A 19,490-nucleotide genomic window follows, 5' to 3' on the forward strand; every position below is an offset into this window, starting at 1 on the left:
TAATGACTGACTTGGCAATTTTACATATTGTCAATATTTTCCTTCCACTCGGTATGCCAAAATTTATTGTTTCATTTATGTTTTTTTCAAACAAAATAATAAAAGTTCGGTTGTTGTGGGTTTAAAAGTAATAAAATAATAATTAACTATGCTAGCATTTAAGGTAAGGCAAGTGGATTACCTTTGGAAATAGCAAAAATCAAATTTGAAGGCAATTTCAAATTTGATATCTCTTTGTCCATGTAAGCTTAGCTTTCTTTTTCGTGTCATATTTCATATATCAGTTGGAGTAAATTATATGTCATTTGTTACCGTTATAAGTCTATGTGGTATTTTTAATATCTTCTTTGGAGATGGTCTAAGACTATCAAAAGGCACGCAACTAGCAACTGACAACAAGAAGGATGAGTTTGCTACAGAAAACTAAACACAAGTTGTATGATAAACCCAAACGAGTTTGATTTTTGATGAGATTTTCAACCACTTTCGTCGCGCCACGTATCATTATTCATTAGTAATATTCGGTCTGATTTTTGTTCAAGTGTGAACTTTGTAAGGTTTTTAGATTTTTTTTTTTTTTTGAAATTTTCACCATTGGATTAATTTTAGCCGTTAAAATTTTCAATTTTTTGAAATCAGATGCGCTACAAAGCACCACGTGATACATCAGCATCATTTTCCAATTTTCCTTTACCGTTGGGAATCTAACGGTCCGGATCAACAAATTGTTGGAAATCCAACAGCTGTGGCGCGCCCAAATTGGAGTTGTTTGACTCACTTTGATGAACGTGGTGGGCCCAATCTTCTATTACTTGAAGTCAGACCCGAAGCCACCAATTGCTAGAAAGCTCAAGGCCCGACAATTGTTGCATAGTGTCTTCTTTCACCTCGTCTTTCTATCTCCTTCCATTCATTCCTCTCACATTCTTTATTCTGTCTTTCTTTTTCTATAAAAAAATAATAATAAAAAATATTAACGTGGCTTAACCATGACCATTCAAATGGTAGGAATGGAAAAATAAAGAAGAAGAGAATCCCACTCCTTCCATTTTAGAGCGATCCGTCATAATGCTTTTGTTATAGTTGTACCTAAGGATATTTTTGGGGCTACCTACATGCCCATGTAGTTCATTTAACTGGGAGCTTCATCAAATCACAATAATATGCCGGGGATTGAAGGGAGACCTCCTAAATTGGCCGTTTGCCCTAATTATATGAAGGTGGTTGTGGTGGTTAGAATTCAATTAAACCCCATACGTTTAGGAAGTTTTCATTTAATCTTGCAAACATATATATTTAAGCCAAATATTTCCCACTAAAAATAAGTATCTTTAGTGTTGGTAAGATGATATTATAAGCTATAACCATGTGGCTTTGTTTGTATAGACGCAAACAAAATCATGTGGCTTTATTTGTATCTCGTATCGGGGGCTCCTATACCTAGGACTCTCTTGAGTGAGAATGGTTATTTAACACTTTGACATCAGATTACTCTTACCTAAAAATTTGTAAAAACATAACTTTCACAATTACTCTTACCTAGAAAGGTCTCAACCTTGATTGATCCCACTCTAATTCACAACAACAACAACAATAAATAAATAAATAAATAAAAACCAATCCAACTATCCAACCCTCCTCATCATAATTTCACCAAAAACACACAAACGAAAGCAACTTACATGAAATGGGACTACCACTGCGTCAGTTCCCCATAATCCACAACTAAAATTTTGGGTAAATTACACAAAACTACCTAAACTATTGGTCGAACCACAATTTCATACCTTATGTTTTAAACATTGTAATGTCATACCTTAACTTATGAATTCGTTGCAATGTCATACCTCTATTAAATTTTCTGTCAATTTAGCTGTTAAATAATGACGTGACAAGAATGGGGCCTAGTACTTATCCAACAAAACTTAAAACATTAAAAATTAAATTTTTATGAGCCCACTACTTATCCAACAGAAATAAAAAATTAATTATATGACAATTAAAATTAATTATTAAGAAATCTCCTCCTCACTCTCTTCCTATCTCTCTCACTCATCTGCCTCACTCACTCTCTCTGCTCTCACCCCTTCCTCCATCCCCCTTCTTCCTCCCCTTACTCCCTCCTCCATCCCTTTTCTTGCTCGTCCTCCTTAAACATTCCAATTTCCTGCGCCGATCCCCAACCACATCTCTCTCGACCTCAACGCTCTCTCCACTACGTTATGAACTGTAATCCATGTGATTTTCTTAATCACATTTTTAGTAAGTGAGTTAGTATTAAGCATGGGGTTAGATACAATTGGTTATGCTTTTGTTGTTTTGTGCTGAAATGGCCAGATGGCATAGTTTGTATGGCTTTATATGGCCGAATGGTTGCAGTGGACTTCCAACGGTTAATTGAATTAAAAATATTATTCCAAAAAATAGGAGCTTAGGTCCCCTTCTTCTCCATCACTCCCATACTCCATTGTTATACCCTGCTGCAACAAGTCAAGGTTGAATTAGGTCCTAACATTGGTATCACCCATTGCCGGTCCTGGTTTCCCTTCCGTGCTACCCAAACACACTACCACCACTTGCTTTATGGCCATGGATGAGATAATGGCTGCTCTCGAAGCTTCTTTTACTTCTTTGTAGTCCTCTTTCTCTGATATTCTGGACGTCAAACTCGCGATTTGCTTTGAGCAGTTTCGCCGTGAACTCTCTTATAGGGGAAAGAATGGTGGTGAAACCTCAAATCCAGAGCGTCGTTCACCTTCGATCATGGAGAATCTCCTAGATCTCCGAGAATGAGAGCTTATACACACTCCATGCTGCGAGATCTATGACGGTGCACACCAACAACGGCAAAACCTGCAACATTGTATCAAATTTCCCAAATTCACCAATGGCGATGATTTGATTGCTTGGATTTACAAGGCCGAGCAATTTTTCACTTACTATGGCACTGCGAAGCATCAAAAAGTGGTTATAGTCTCTTTTCACTTGGAGGGCGAGGCGTTGCAGTGGTTTTCAATGGATGGACTGTTTGGTCACTACACATTGGGATGATTCACCACTGCGTTTTGCCGTGAATTTGGACCTTCAGAATGTGAAGATTGCACTAAATCTCTCTTCAAACTCCGTCAATTAGATACTCTCAAGGAATATTACTGGGTTTCGTAGGCTTGCTAATAGAACTTCTGATGTTGGTCCAATTTTCCTCAAGAGTTGTTTCCTAGGTGGTTTAAAGAAAGAATTGAGATTTGATGTGAAATTGCTACGCCCTGCCACTGTCCATGAGGCTATTTCTATAGTTATTTAATTGGATACCTAAGTATGCTAAACTTAAATTTGGTTACCAAAAACCTTTCCCTCAGTACAAACCCACACCACAGCCTGCTAACCCCCACAATGTTGCCAATCCTCAGCTCCCTAACTTACCACTCAAGAAAATCTCACCTGAAGAAATTCAAAAAAAGAGAGAGGGGTGATTGTTGGTTATGTGATGAGAAGTGGGTTCATGGACATGAGGGTGGCCAAAAACAATTGTTGATGATCGATTTCCTAGGAGAATACGAGGTAGTATTTAAACCACCTGATGATGCATTGGCTAAGATCCAACATATGGAACTTAGTGAATGAGCTTATTTTAGGGCTTATTTTAGGACTATATCCAAATAAACACCTCAAATTATGAAAGTGGTAGGCTTCACTGGCAGCCAAACAATGAAAATCTTACCAAATTATGGTAGTTCTTAAAGTTTTGTGGATTCTAGGCTGGTGAAACAAATGGGTTGGCAATTGCAGAGCACAAAACTTTTTGAAGTTATGGTGGCTAATGGAGGAAAAGTGAAAAGTCAGGGCTGTTATAAAGAGGCTTCCATATCTTGAAGGGGTTATACATCTACTCATACATTTTTTACTCTTCCACTTGGTGGATGTGATGTTGTTTTAGGTGTTGATTGGTTATCTACCATCAGCTCTATACTCTGGGAGTTCCATCTTTTAACTATGGAATTCATAGTGAATGACCAACATTATAAACTTATCCATAGCAACTCTCATCCATTACCTTCTTTACAAACAATATCTTTGCACAATTGGAAAAAGAGTTTTTGAATTCTACTTTGGGATTGGTGCTCTACTCATTTGAAGGTTCTAAAATGGAGGCTTCTGAGTTAACTCTATCTCAACTACAAGACTTTGAGCCTCCATTTGGAATTCCTACTTCTCTACCACCTTCACGAGTGCATGACCACAAGATTTCTCTCTTGCTAAGCACCAAACCGCCCAACATCAGACCCTACCACTATGGTCTTCTCCAAAAGTCTGAAATAGAAAAAGCAGTAACTGAGGTGCTACAAGTAGGTTTCATTTGTCCAAGTCGAAGCCCTTTTGCTTACCTAGTGTTACTTGTGTTGAAGAAGAAAGACGGTTGTAAGCTTTGCATGGACTATAAAGAGCTAAACTCCATTACCATAAAAAACAAATACCCTATCCCATTAATAGATGACTTGCTTGATGAATTGTATGGGGCTAAGTTCTTTACCAAGCTTAATTTGCGATCTAGTTACCACCAGATTTGAATGTGTGAAGAAGATATCGAGAAGATTGCTTTTCATACTCATGAGGGACACTATGAGTTCCTAGAGATGCCCTTTGGGCTCACAAATGCACCTGCTACATTCCAAAGCTTAATGAATGATATCTTCCGACCCTACTTAAGGAAATTTGTGCTTGTGTTCTTTGATGATATTCTCATATATCGCAAGTCATGTCAGGATCACCTTTCACATTTAAGAACAACATTCCAGGTACTCACATATCATAAGTTTTTTGTGAAGAAACAAAAATGCTCTTTGGGCTAGTCCAAAGTTGAATATTTAGGGCATGTAGTTTCTAGAGAATGTGTAGCAACTGATCCCTCCAAACTTCAAGCAATAGTTGATTTGCCTATACCTGTGAATGTAAAGGGATTGAAAAGGTTCACAGGCCTAACTGGCTACTATAGAAAGTTTATTCCAGGCTATGGCAAAATCTGCCAACCCCTTTATGAGTTGACAAAAAAAGATAGGTTCAATTAGAATTCTAGTGCTCATGAGGCTTTTCTTACCCTCAAGCAAGTTATGGCTTCTCCTCAGGTACTTACATTGCCTAATTTTTCAATGCCCCTTGTCATTGAATGTGATGCATCTGGGAATGGCATAGGGGTAGTGCTACAACAAAGGGGAAAACCTATTGCCTTTTCTAGTCAAACACTTGGTCCTAAGAACTAATCACTCTTAACTTATGAAAGAGAACTGATAGCAATAGTGCAAGCTGTCAAGAAATGGCAAAATTATTTGCAGGGAAGGCACTTTGTCATTAAAACAGACTACATAGTCTGAGATACTTCCTCAGTAATAGTGCACATACTCATTTCCAACAAAAATGGGTATCTAAGTTGCTTGGATTTGATTATGAGACCCAATATAAGAGTGGTTCTGAAAATGTGGTTGTGGATGCTCTCTCAAGGGTAGTTGAGACCTCTTAGAATCAAGAAGAAACCAATGCCCACCTTGGAAAGGTTGTTACTTGTCAAGCTATCTCATATCCCTATATGGGGTGGATTGATGATTTGAAGAGGTTCAATGAAAAGGATGAATGGATCTTGCAAAAGGTGCAAGATTTAGCTAAAGATACAACAACTACCTCTCACTACCAGGTTGACAATAGGCTGCTCAAGTATAAATCAAGAATAGTGCTCAGTCCCAGTTCGATTTGGAGAGATAAGGTTCTCATTGAGCACCATTCCACACCCACTTTAGGGGATGAGGGGGTTCTTAAGACATATAAGAAGGTTAAACGTGACTTTTATTGGCCAGGCATAAAGAATGATGTAAAGAGATTTGTTTCTAAGTGCACAGTTTGCCAACAACATAAATATAAAACCATTGCTCCTTCAGGTTTGTTACAACCTTTGCCAATTCCTCAAGGTATTTGGAGAGACATTAGCATGGATTTCATTGGGGGTCTTCCTTTGTGCTCTAGTAAATCTGTGATAATGGTGATTTTAGACAAGCTTTCCAATTATGCCCACTTTGTGGCATTAGCAAACCCTTACACTGCCTCCATTGTGGCTTATGCATTTGTGAACCATGTCTTCAAATTACATAGCATGCCTGCATCTATAGTTAGTGATACATACCTTATCTTCTTGAGCTCTTTCTGGAAGGAGTTCTTTAAACTCCAAGGTTCAACCATCTGCCTAAGCTCAGGTTACCACCCCCAAGCCGATGGCCAAACTGAGGTTCTCAATAGGTGCTTGGAGACTTATTTAAGATGTTTCACCAATGCACAACCTAAGAAATGGTTACATTGGCTACCGTGGGCTGAGTGGAGCTACAACACTTCTTATCATACCTCTGCACAATTTACTCCATTCGAACTGGTTTATGGATCCCCCCCCCCCCCCGGGGCACCGGACATTGCAACTTATGAGATTGGCACATCAAGAGTGGAAATGGTGGAGTAAAGTTTGATAGCCAGGGATAGACTTCTGTCTTTACTCAAATCCAACTTGGACAAAGCTAGGAACAGAATGAAGGTGCAATTTGACAGGCATAAAACTAAGAGAGAGTTTGTTGTGGGGCAATTGGTTTATCTCAAGCTTATACCTTATTAGTTGCAATCCTTAGCTTCTCACTCTTATCACAAACTCCAGCCTCGATTTTATGGTCATTTTGAAGTTTTGAAGCAGATAGGCTCAATAGCTTACAAGTTAAAACTCCCTAAAGGCTGCAAGTTACATCAAGTTTTTCATGTTAGCTGTCTTAAGCAACATTTGGGTCCTGACATTATGCCTAAAACTACCTTGCCCTTTATCAATGATGATGGTTTGAAACAACAAATGCCCATTGTCACGCCCCAATCTCGACATACGGTCAGGGTCGACACTTGACGTCACCAAGTATCTATAAATCTAACAAACCCGCCTCCGAGATATGTACAAAGTGCAACTCAAGATTCGAATTGCATATAAATCTTCGTAAACTTTATGGCTACATCTAACCTCGTTAGACTGCCTACGTACCCTAAACAGCGATCAAGCCATTCGTAGTTTGTCTTTCACTATACTCGAACAATTGTCACATAAATCACTATGTCTCAACATAATACCACAATGCATATCATGCAATATTTCAAAGACCAAACTACGAAGCAAAAAAATATTCTCTAACCATATTGATCATCAAGTCTAATCATAATGCCAACAATCACAACCAACATCATTCTACAATCACATCATCAATAACACATACAAAACACCGAAATGCAGGGCTAGAGTGACACAGTTCGGCCAAAGCCTACATCTCTGAAAAATGAGATTTCGGACCACTCAACAAAATCCAACAAGATTAAGTTCTTGACCACTCAATGGAACCAAAACACCAAGCGAGATTCCATACCACTCAACGGAATCTAAACCAGGATACGATTATGGACCACTCAACGAAATTGCGGAGTAGAAAGGATTCCAAACCTCTCAACGGAATCCGAGTGGATATGATTCCGAACCACTCAACGAAATCGCGAAGTACAATGCGTATCGAACTACTCAATGAAATCCAAGCTAGATATTATTCTGGACCACTCGACGGAATCGCGAAGCATGAGGGATTCTGGACCACCCAACGAAATCCAGACAGAGCAGAGAATCGGACCACTCAACGAAACCCCAGCAGATACCCAGTTCTAGATCACTCAACAGAACTGAGCTGAAAGCCAAGAAATATATCAACGACTCGAACAAACAAAACATGAATCAAGTGCACAATTTACAAAAGCTCAACGAAATGAAGCAAAGTACAAGTACTAAATTTAGAATGGTCAACGAAACGAGAAATGAAACAATGAAATGGGATATGAAAAAAGCTCCGAAGCAACAAACCCCATGGCAATGGGTTAACGGTCCACTTCTAGCCTTCACATTTCATCACATCATGCCAATCATACAAATCGAACCACATTCCACAAACATATCAATGCACAAATCAAAACATACTTAATAAACAAGTATAATATAATATGGTGCCACTCCATTAGTACATGAATCGAATCACACGTCAATCGAGGAGACACGTCATCACGATGAGCCCGTCAAGTTCCATGAAATCTCAACCACACTCTAAGCTTAGAGGTACGCTAGAAGAACTCGGGCTAGTTGACAGATTTCACTATATATACTTCTAATGGAATGCTCTTGGTTAATTATACTTAGCACAGTGCCATACCCTAAAGCCGATCCTCTCAATCTCGGAGGAATCCGCCGCTACTACATCTTTCTCAAATGGTACCTTTTCAACTGAGCTGTTTGTATCGTTCGTCTTTACCTTCATTGCACTACCTTTCCTTCATCACAAAGCGTAACACATTTCCTTGCCAATTCATATAAAAATCCACTGTCTAAACCTTAAGAATCCTTTATACGAGAACATTAAATTATCCCGTCCTTACACTATCTTCCCAAAAATCATCAGCCATGACATTGACATAGAAAAGAGTGGAGATGTCTTATTAAATATTTGCCTAATGCTACAGATTATATGAAGTTCCCCGTCATTGCATCAAAATTGAATGAGCACGCTATATAATTCTTTTATGTGTGGAACACAAGAAAGGAAATGCAACCAATAAAACATAAAATATAAAAAGAAGAGTAAATTACACAGAACTACCTCAATTATTGGTCATTAACAATTTCATACATCGTCTTTAAAGTTTCAATGTCATACCGTATCTTCGAATTTGTTACAATGTTATACCTTCCGTCAGTTGTCTGCCAACTCCTTTATTAAATGCTAACGTGGCTTATGACGTGACACACTTTCTATTTAAAAACTAAAAAAATATTATTAAAAACTAAAAAAAAAATCATTTAATATTTTTAAATATTAAAATAATAATTAATTAAAGAAAAGTTATTTATATAAATAAAAAAAACCCAAATTCATCTTCCCCCCTCCCACCCCTGCAACCCAGAAATAAAAAACATAAAATTATTTAAGATATATATTTATACACACACACACAAAATTGTACATTTACTACAATATAATAATTTTACATAAAATCACATGTTGAAATATTACAAGCTGTACACTAAAGCTAACCATAAAACCAATGAGTTATACTGAGAAATAAGAAACTATCCATGAAGGTACCAAACAAAACATTGTCATTTGAAAACCTCACACATTTCTTTGAACATCTCCAAAAAAAAGGACTTAGAGAGTGAAATACTGCACCTAATGCTTCAGCTTCAGCAATTGTTGTCTCTCACATAGACATAAGCATTTGCATAGTCTCCAACAGTCCACGCATGAAGCCGAAAATTAACCATTAAAGACTTGCACAAATATACAAAATTAACTCCAACAAAAGCATGTAGTGCAAAATTAGCATTGCACATGCAGAGAATTGAGCAAATGCAGCCAAGAACTTACTTACAATCATTAAGTTTCTAGATATTCTTCTCAACTCTTGACAAATTATAATACGGAGAGCACTTTAAGAAAAGATAAACACATGATTAGATTATGAACCTACTAAATAGAGCCACTACATATATTTCTGCAGATATATACTACATAAGATTAACCAAACCAATCTGATAAACCAAATAAATCATTAGCCCAAAAATTAATATCAAATGTTTACTCTGTGTTAGGATTTTGGCTTGTCAAATATGTCCTAATTGGTTTAGGATCGTTTTAGGAAAATTAGAGGTATACCAATTCTTGTCCTAGAGGGTTTAGGAAAGAATTTCAGATTTTCTTATTCAATTTAGGTTTGGATTTCTAGAAGTCTATTTGGATTTGGATAAGTGTAATTTCCTAATCCACTTAGAAATAGGAATTCAATTAGCCTTAGGACATGTAAGCCGAACCTATGCCTATAAATAGGTTGCGGCAACGTTTATTTTTAAGAGAGAAAACAGCCAGAGACAGCCGAGAGTTTTGATATTAGTTCTAGGGTTTGCAAAAGTTATGTAATTTCCATTCTTAATCAAATGAGCGGTGATTTCTCTACCTAGAGAAATCACAAATGGATGTAGGAAAAAGTTTTGCCGAACCAGTATAATTCTTGTGTGTTTCTAAGTTTTTCTATATTTGCTAGTTTAGTCTATTGTCGTTGGTTATATTAAAGAACAAGGTCTAGTGGGCGTGTTTTTCAACAATTGGTATCAGAGCTAGGATCAAGGTGTTCTACGATGTCAAAAGGGAAGATGAATACGGATCCAAGACCTGTGTTAAAGCCATTTGACGGCAAGGATGACTTCACGGACTGGCAAAGGATGATGAAGAATGTACTGATACAGCAGGATTTGGACGATGCACTCGATGGTGAGAAGTCGGAAAACATAATAGAAGCAGCATGGACTAAGGTTCTCAAGAAGGCCAAGAGTTCCATCGAGGTCCATCTCACAAGATCAATTCGTGTTGGGTTTTACGGCTCAAAATTAGGATGATGCAAAAAATTAGGTTTGTGTTACCTATTTGGTTTTGGTGTCTTATTTGGATTTGGATTTTGACTTCTTAGTTGGTTTCCTTGGTGGAGAGATTTTGTTAATTACCTATTTGATTAGGATTTGGATTTACTTCCTATTAGGATTCTTATTGTAACCTAAGTCCTATGCACTATAAATAGGACCTTAAGGTTAGTGTATTTTGTGTGGCTCATTCGTGTGGCAATTTGGTGAGAGTCAATTTGTGAGTTTGTGAGTTAGAAAGCAATTTGGGAGAGACTACTCCATTTGTTTTGAGTTTTCTACTCGTTTGGTTTAGGGTTTGTAATTTTTGGGATTTGGGTTGTGAGAGTTTAAACACTCCTTTGTAATCTCCGTTTGTTTAGTGAAATTCCTCACCGTGTTTCGCTCGTGGCCGTAGGCTTTACACTGAACCACGTAAATCTCGTGTGTTAGTTTGAGATTGTTTTAGTTTTCACCTACGACATTGATATTGGTACTTTGTTAAAGTTCGCTTCCATTTGCGCATAGAAGTACAACAGTTCGGTCACACATCACCGAAAAATGATTGCCCAGGAAGCATGCGAAAAGTTGGAGAATGTTTATATGGGAAAAATTATGTCTAATAAACTTTTTCTAAAGGATGAACTGTTTGGGCTTCGACTAGAAGGAGGTGATATTGAAGATCACGTATACAGGTTCCAGAATTGCATAGCTAATCTTCAGAAGGTCGAAGAAACTTACAAAGATGATGATATGGCTATTATCTTGCTGAGGTCTCCCTTGCTAATCTTCAGAAGGTCGAAGAAACTTACAATATTTGATGGAAAACTCCCTTGAATTTGGTTACCTCCTATGGAAAATGTAACAAGAGAAGAGAGGTTATAAATGGAGGAAGGAATGCTACCAGACAACTGATTGGTGCCCAATCCCAAGAAGGTTAATTTTTTAAATTGGCCAATAGAACTGGGGATGTTTCCCATCAAGTTATTACCAGCAAGACTTAGTCTCTAGAGAGACGAAAGGTTACCCAAGGAAGGAGGGACCTGTCCCGTTACATTATTATAATTTAATGAAAAAAGTTGCAGCTTCGACAACAATCCAATTTCTGAAAGAATTTTACCCACCAACTTGTTGTAAGTGAAATTCACAAGGATAAGGTAGAAGCAATATGATATATTGAGAGGAATACTGCCACTAAATGAGTTAGCATCTAATCGCAATACCTGCAATCTACGCAAATTCCAAATTTGTGGAGGAATTTCATGACTGAAGCTGTTGTTTTGCAGCCACAACTCCCTTAGAAAACTTAAATTTCCAATGTTTGGGGATAGTTTCCCTACCAGATTTTGAGATTGCAGGTCCAACTTAGTGACCCTTTGGCGATGTCGTCGACTGCACACCACACCATGCCACATGCAAAAGTGCATGGATACGTTCCAGGAGCTCATCACATTGTAATTATGGAGATCTTGCTTTATTTGAGCTTTGATGGCTAGCAGCGCCAGCCTATCCGTCGCATTCCCTCCGATTCCCGACTGTGGGAAGCTTCAACAGCAAACGAACACTACACTGAAAAGCAAGTATATTAAGATCAATTTCAAAATCAAAACCCCTATTCCTGATCTGGTTAAGTATATAACTATAGAGAGAAGCTGAAAGAAATAGAGAGATGAGTGTTGAGTTGTGAATTTGGTGAGTTCCATTTGTTGCTTGACAAGTACATTTATAGAAGGATAGGATCATAGGAGGAGGGTTGGTCACTTGGTCCTGAGATTTTGGGGATCTTGTGCAAGACTTTAACAGATGCCTTTAAATTGTATAGAATTTACATTGCTATGCTTTCTGTAACATTTTAATTTTTATGATTATGAATGAATTGAGATTAAAAAAAAAAACAAATTTAGGTGTGGTGGACCGGTGGTTAGGTACTTATTTGCATCCCTATGTTTTTTAGTTCGAAATTTCTTATTTTTGAATACAAAAAAAAAAATGAATAAAAACCCTTAAAATGTCTGACATTATAAATTGTATAGAATTTAGATTGCTATGCTTTCTTTTACATTTTAATTTTTATGGTTATGAGTGAATTGAGATATATATATATATATATATATATATATATATATATATATATATATATATATATTTAGGTGCGGTGGACCGGTGGTTAGGTACTTATTTCCTGGATCAAGGATAATACGCTCAAGACAATAGCACAAAGAGGACAATTTAGTATATCATTGCACATTTAAATTTATATATGAAATATAAAGATAAAGTAAATTTGTAAATCAGGGTCCTTCTGAATTTGGAGACTTTGTGCAATGGCACCACTTGCACATTCTCAGGCCGGCACTGCAAAGGAGGAACTTACACCACAGTTTCCGGTTCTTGAAATCCAAATATGAGAAGGAATAAGTCCAAGTAAATGATAACAACTTTGGCTTCTTTTTATTTTTTAGACGGCTTCACTAGCTTACTTCCACTCTTGGGACCTATTGTCCGGTACTTTCGGTACGCCAAGGACCAAGACCAGTAAAGCACATTGATTCCAGAAGCTGACTGGAAACATTTGGCAACCATCCAAAATGAAAAAACAAGTACATAAACCAAATTTTTAGACATTCATTCCAATTCAAGTCTAAACTTCAAGAGTAATACGTAAACCAAATTTTTAGACTAAATTTGCAACACATATAACATGTCATTGATAAGGAATAACAACCTTAATCAATATTTAAGTAATAATCCAATCATCAACAATCACATCATATAATTTGCAAAATTTGATTTAAAATTTTGGTATCCCTAGCATTAGGGTTTAGGGTTTAGTAAATAAGAAAAAAACACATCACAAGTTGTATAAAAAACTTTAAAATTTTAAACAGAAGGGAAACAAAACTCATCATCTATCTACTTGTACGTCCGGGGTTTTTGGGTTCCCTTCTCTCAATACAAAATAAATTGGTTTTTCCGTATCTAAATTATTGAGTTTGAAGTACTTTTCTAAGTATAATTTTATCGAAATCTTACGTGTGAAAGCAAAAATAATTTTTAGGAAAACTAATAAAAAGAGCTTAAAAACTTTGAGTTGTAACGATAAAGACAAAATAAAGCGTAGAGTGAATAGTACCAGGATTGACTTTTTAGTGTAAAAATATGGTTTTTCGTTAAAGTGAACAGTACCGCGAACTTTTCGTTAAAACTCTCATTTTTTTTCTTTTATGAAGTTAGGACACATTTTTTAAGTCTTTTTAAGCCTCAAAAGTCTCAAGACCAGCCCAATCTTTGCTGCTCCGTGGCATAACAAGTTAAAACACCTTACGGCGGCAACCAATTGGTCTGTATCATCAACATCAAGATTCGAGAACTCCCTTGTACACAACCCCAAAACTCCAGCACCAATCAAATTAGCCTCAGATAACCCATCAGTGGCTCTTAGCAGAGTAGCATATGATATTTGCTAATTTACTTAACGAATTTTCTTTCCGTTCCTTTCTTGACGAACAAAGAAAGAAATATGACAAAACACTAAAGGGGATTATTAATGTCAAGTTTCGAAATGATCCTCCCTTATTGGACTTGCACTTGCAGTTGGAGATTGGCACTACCTCCGTAAAGCCTGGTGTTGCCAGTCATTGAAATTTCTTTCCTTTTCTTATATTGATATTGTACAATAATTCGAATTGTCTATTTGTGTGTCACCCTTTAAAGTCCAACTTCACCAAAAACCAAAGAAATTCATATTTGTTTTGTCACCTAATTGTTATCCAATAAATAAATGAACTATATTTTTCAGTTAAATACTGACAATGTTAAATTAATGGTTAAATGATTTTTTATTTAGTTGATTTTTTTTTTTCAAAGTTGATCTCTAGAGGATGAACTATAAAGTATACATGTATCCGATTATCTTGCAACATTGCAGAATGAGAGAGAGAGAGAGAGAGAGAAACGAGAAGGTAGAGCGCAAATATTCGACTGAGAGGATCTGTAACATCCCACATTCAAAAAACTTAGGTATGGTGAGTAAATTGCGCGTTTAAGTAAATTCAATGTGGCGAGTAAATTTCATAGTTGTCGGTATGAGTTTCAACTGTCCTGGGTACTAGAAAAGAGGTACAAAGGCAGTAAAAGAATGAAAAGAATAATGACAATAAGAACCATTGCTTGGTGAATACACAAGACTATTTTACCCAACAAAAAACAAAAGAAAGAGAATGAATACTTCCTACAAGAATGAAGCATATCAATCAACACTCTCTAATCACCTTTGAAATCTGTACATGTATGGTCAACTGCAAAGCTCAGCACATAGCTGCTGAGTCCGGGAGGGGCTGGGATCCGACAACGAATATGTTCCATTTCTGCCATTGCTTACGCACGTTAAGTTCAGCTGATTCCCTATCTGGCTCGACTACAAGATTGGCACGTATATGCATATAAAGAACAATATGTCAGTACAAAACCAATTTATAGTACTAGTAAAGTACATTGTAGAAGCAATTTCCTGACTCAAAATTTCACGAGTCATTTCTTAAATTACGATTCTTTAAGGCATTAGATTAAACGGCATGCCAAACTAGAACGACTGAATGCAGCCATGATCGCATAAATAAGCAAGCACTTCTATCTATCAAATATTAAGGTGGAAGTTAATATACACAGAAAAGAAGTACAGCATGTTACCAAACAATAAATATTTTGTGACTTGCAATTCCATTTTGACGTAGGGACACAGCTCAAATAATGACACCAGGAACAGTGATTGTTTAGATTGACCCCTCGAAAAAGAGTAACCAGGCCAAGAGTATACCTGTCAAAAACATGATGACTGTTAGAAAATGCCTGCCTATTCTGATACTACGCAGATACGAGGACAATGAACTTTTATTTCCAATAACAAAACAACAAAGTACTGCCAACACATACAACGCAAAACAACAAAGTAGAGGCCACTATCAAAAAAGTGACCAATTAGTACCAAACAGAATAGTGATAACACGATGCCTTCTCCAAACCATTCTGATCAGCAACAAGCAGATACAGAGACTATTCGCAATGACAATAATGAAGACATTACAGGACACATGATATCTACATATCTACACAAAATCCAGTTATCTGATTTGATTAAAAAAAATAAAAAATTATTGCACACGTCAATTGTGGCTGCCGGATTCTCATGCATGGAATCAATTAGGTTCATGAAGTCAAACAACTAAATTTCAGAGATTGAGGAGGAGCTTACCCAACAATCAATAGTATCAAAGAGAGGACCCACAATACATATTGATATGTCTTGTGTTTAGATTTAACTGGAGTAGTAACAGGTCCAGGGGAAGCATTCCCTTGGGTAAGCCATTCAAACTGGGGGCGGATCAAAAACAAAAATCCAAGAAGAAATCCGGAGACAAATCCTCCAATATGAGCAAAGTTGTCCACATGTGGTAGAATCCCCACTGCTAAGTTTATTATGATGATGAAAAGGAGAGTAAGCAATGCTGCTAACTGCGGATCGAAATCTGAAACTGTAAGATCAAGGGGTCGTGCACATACTATAAAGAGGTGCATCATTGAGTATAGAAAAACTTTATTTACCTTATTTACATACATTGTCCAATTTGATATGAGCTCTGAAAGCATGCTTCCTAGTAAACCAAAAAGTGCACCAGAAGCACCAACAGAAATACCATATTGAATAAAAAGAGCTGAAAGCAAACTCCCACCAAAACCAGACATGAGATATAGGAAACCAATTCGAACTGCGGAAGAACAAATCAGAAAAACATTAGAATTTCAAACCAAATAGTTAAAACAGTTCATCAAAACTGTTCATGATGTAGATCAGCATCAAACCATTTTTTTTTTTTTTAAATCTTTTCAAATAGACGGCATCTCAAAACATTTCAAAATGAGGCGCTATATCTACATGTACAGGATATCCAAAACAATCCTTGCTCCCGCAGATGTGATGTAAAACTGAAATAATCTCTCAGCTTCTATTTCAAGCAATTTTACTCTGTAAAATGGAATACTATGTCTAAAACTAAAGTTTGAACCCCATCTTCGGTGTATAAACTCTTTTCTTTGCTCACCACTAAATAAAACGTCCTCTTGTTTCCATCAGACCTAGCAACATACTGGTGTAAGTTATACTCTAGGATTACAATTCAATAAACCAATGCATAGAAATCCTCTGTAGATTAATCGCAAGGTAGCTAAAGCCACCTGGTAAGTGTTTCACTTCTAGATTATGAAAGAAGTTTTGCTCTTGGTAACTAATATATTATTCTACAATTTATGTCATGTGCTTTATCTTTTACTACAAACATTCATGGATGTGGATATACATGCATGAAACTAAAAATCCCGATGCATACCAAATCCAAACTCTTGCTCAAGCTGAATTCCAATGAATACAAGACTGAGCATATTGGCAAGCACATGGAAAACTCCAGCATGTAACCACATACAAGAGATCAGTCGCCATCCCTGGTGTTGATGAACCACTCTCTGCGCGTCTAGAGCACCCATCTTTTCTAATCTTCAGGATGAAAACACATGAGAAACAAGTTAGATATGCAACTGAGACCTATTGACCCTTATGGGGCATGTCTATAGCTGGTATTTCCAAACAGTGATAGCTCCCTCGCCCTTGTAGTGCTACTTTTAGCAGTTATAGACTTTGGATGATGCATACTGAAATGAGCACATTAAATAGCTTAAAAGAATGACAAACAAGTCCTTGAAGAATGCATACCTGCTATTACCAGAGATATTAAGACAAAACAATTTCATTTTTCCATAATCATTCTACCATTGGCCTCACAGAGCAAGGAAAGTTGAACGAAAATTTTGAAACTAAGTCGCGAAAGAACACTGATATAAAACTTTAATCCTGTAACACATTACAGTGGACATTTTGATTAACACAGCAATCTAATCAAACCAAGTAGTTCACTACTTGCAGCTCTTCGGGCACCCTTCTTCTTTGCTCAAGCATTATGCCGACATCAAATAGACATCAAGCATTGCTTGAATGTCACTAAATACCTAAAACCCTCATTACCCGTCAAGCTCCTTTTTCTCAACTAATCGTAGATTCGCTTCTATATTCACTTTCCCAAGTCCAACATTGATTAAAAGCAGAATTACATCAAGCTTCATGTAGTTCCCCAAGACTACATTGATTACCGCCACTGCGTCAGTTCCCCAAAATCCACAACTAAAATTTTCAAATTTCCACATGCAAGCACCCAACAAATCCCAAAACACAAATTTCAATCCAAAACTGCAAACCCCAACAAATTTAAACAAAGAGAAACTAATAAAAGATTGAAGCTTTACGTGGTTGAAGACGGCCCAAGAAGTGGGTTTTCCTTGAAGGGCTGAAAAGAGAGGCCGCCAAGGAACCGACCAATGCAAGTGTCGGAGTTCTTGGGGCAATCGTTCACGAACATGGTCACCACAAAAACCACAATGTTGGCAACCACAATCGACGGCACCAGCCATGACACCCACCTCTTCAACGGGTTGTAGTCACTGAACGACCGCCGCGGAGTCGTCGTCTCCGGAGGCTGTCCCCCCTGGTGCACAACGTTGTCGCTCCGCCGTGGACTCACCACCTTTATCTCTAAGCTGCTCGGCGCAGCAGATTGGCCTCTCTCCATAAAAATCTCCCCTTTTTTCGTTTTATTGTCTTCAATCAAGGATTTTGATACAGACCCAGAAATCCCATTTGGGTTTTGATTCGAATCTCATCGAAATCAAAATGTGGGACAAAATTGAATGAAATGAGTTTTGAATTTTGCCTCTCTTTTTTTCTACTTTTTGGGGTTCTTTTAAAAAATAATTTATGTTTCTTGAGTTGGAGGGGAATGTGAAAGCTTTATGGTGAGTAGTTTTAGCTTTGTGATTAAGATTTTTCTGGAAAGTGCTTGTGGGATCTGCTTTGGTTTCAAGTTATGAACAAACTGTTGTTTTGGGTACGTATAGTCTTGGTTATCTGTGTCTTTGTACTTTGCTTTCCTTCTTCTTTTGTTCTTGTTTGATTTTCTTATTAGTTGGTTAATTACATCGCCAGTTTTGCAATTATGCAGATTGTCTTGTGGTACCAAGAATTGTTGTTGCCATTTTGCTATTTAAGACCTGTGTAAATTTTTTCTTCTATTTCTATATTTGTTGTCAAGATTTGTTTAATAGCCTATTTGGCACGAGCAATAATGTGCCAAGAGAGTATTCGTGATTTTAAGTGGTAGATTGTTATTGTGAATACAACATTCTTTTTCAACTTAATGCGTTCCGGGTTTAAACTCTCTCGTCCTCTTAGTACAGCTCCTAATAATAACGTCATTTGTAATATTTAAAAAAGAGAGAGAGAGAGAGAGAGAGAGAGAGAGAGAGAGAGAGAGAGAGAGAGGAGAGTTCGTGAGTCTCTTTTAGCAAGAATTTTAGTTTTGTATTGGTGTGTTATTGATTTTTTCTATGTCTATTTTGTTGTAATCAGTATATTCATTGATGATATTGAGTACAAAATTCATTTTACAATCATTTACAAATTAAAAGGTTATGTTGAAGATGTCTTGCATATTAGCTAATTAGTGTTTGTCAATTGTACGAGTTAATTTGAAATAGAAATAAGAATGACACGAAAAGATTAAAGACACTTCTCACCTCCTATTTAATTTACACACTAATTTCATTACATGACAGAAACCTTTTTATTCGGTAATAAGTTCATGACTTGTCGATTGGGAAATTCCAAAATTATCCAAAGGTGCTTGGAAATAAAAATTGATTCTTGGTTTTAAGGTGGTTCTACTACTTGAACAAAATTTTGATTAATTGAATTTATTTTTTTCCGTTTCACAAAGAGGAATAAGCCTCAAAAAAAAAAGAAAAAAAAAACAACGTAAGAATATCATGAGGCACGAGATTCCAGCTATGTCTACAGCTAGCAATTAACGACAAGAATGAGGAGTTTGCTAAAAAAGAC

At 36.8% G+C, this 19,490-nt stretch overlaps 1 protein-coding gene across 4 annotated transcripts; it reads right to left on the reverse strand.

Annotated features, from left to right (window-relative positions):
• Positions 1-14,538: 14,538 nt before the first annotated feature.
• On the reverse strand, positions 14,539-18,545 carry LOC137742542 (RHOMBOID-like protein 1). Of its 4 annotated transcripts, none has more exons than XM_068482440.1 (6): positions 17,843-18,526; positions 16,876-17,039; positions 16,094-16,257; positions 15,744-16,003; positions 15,182-15,308; positions 14,539-14,909 (listed from the first exon to the last, which is right to left on the reverse strand). In XM_068482440.1, the coding sequence occupies exons 1-6, from the start codon at positions 18,163-18,165 to the stop codon at positions 14,787-14,789; spliced, it is 1,161 nt and encodes a 386-aa protein (XP_068338541.1). In that variant the 5' UTR covers positions 18,166-18,526; the 3' UTR covers positions 14,539-14,786. The 4 variants fall into 4 exon arrangements, with proteins under 4 accessions (XP_068338541.1, XP_068338544.1, XP_068338542.1 ...); XM_068482443.1 differs by having other exon boundaries at positions 16,876-17,034; positions 17,843-17,973; XM_068482441.1 differs by lacking the exon at positions 15,744-16,003 and having other exon boundaries at positions 17,843-18,543.
• Between the last annotated feature and the right edge of the window lie 945 nt (positions 18,546-19,490).

The sequence above is a fragment of the Pyrus communis genome, chromosome 8, assembly GCF_963583255.1.
Source record: "Pyrus communis chromosome 8, drPyrComm1.1, whole genome shotgun sequence".
Taxonomy (NCBI): Eukaryota; Viridiplantae; Streptophyta; class Magnoliopsida; order Rosales; family Rosaceae; genus Pyrus; species Pyrus communis.

Excerpts from the sequence above, each read along its gene's own strand:
- LOC137742542 (XM_068482440.1), bottom strand. The coding sequence starts at position 18,165 with ATGGAGAGAGGCCAATCTGCTGCGCCGAGCAGCTTAGAGATAAAGGTG. Across the intron at positions 16,258-16,875 it reads TGAGCAAGAGTTTGGATTTG|TTCGAATTGGTTTCCTATAT; the intron begins GTATGCATCGGG and ends GTTCTTCCGCAG. Across the intron at positions 14,910-15,181 it reads CACAAAATATTTATTGTTTG|TCGAGCCAGATAGGGAATCA; the intron begins GTAACATGCTGT and ends CCAATCTTGTAG.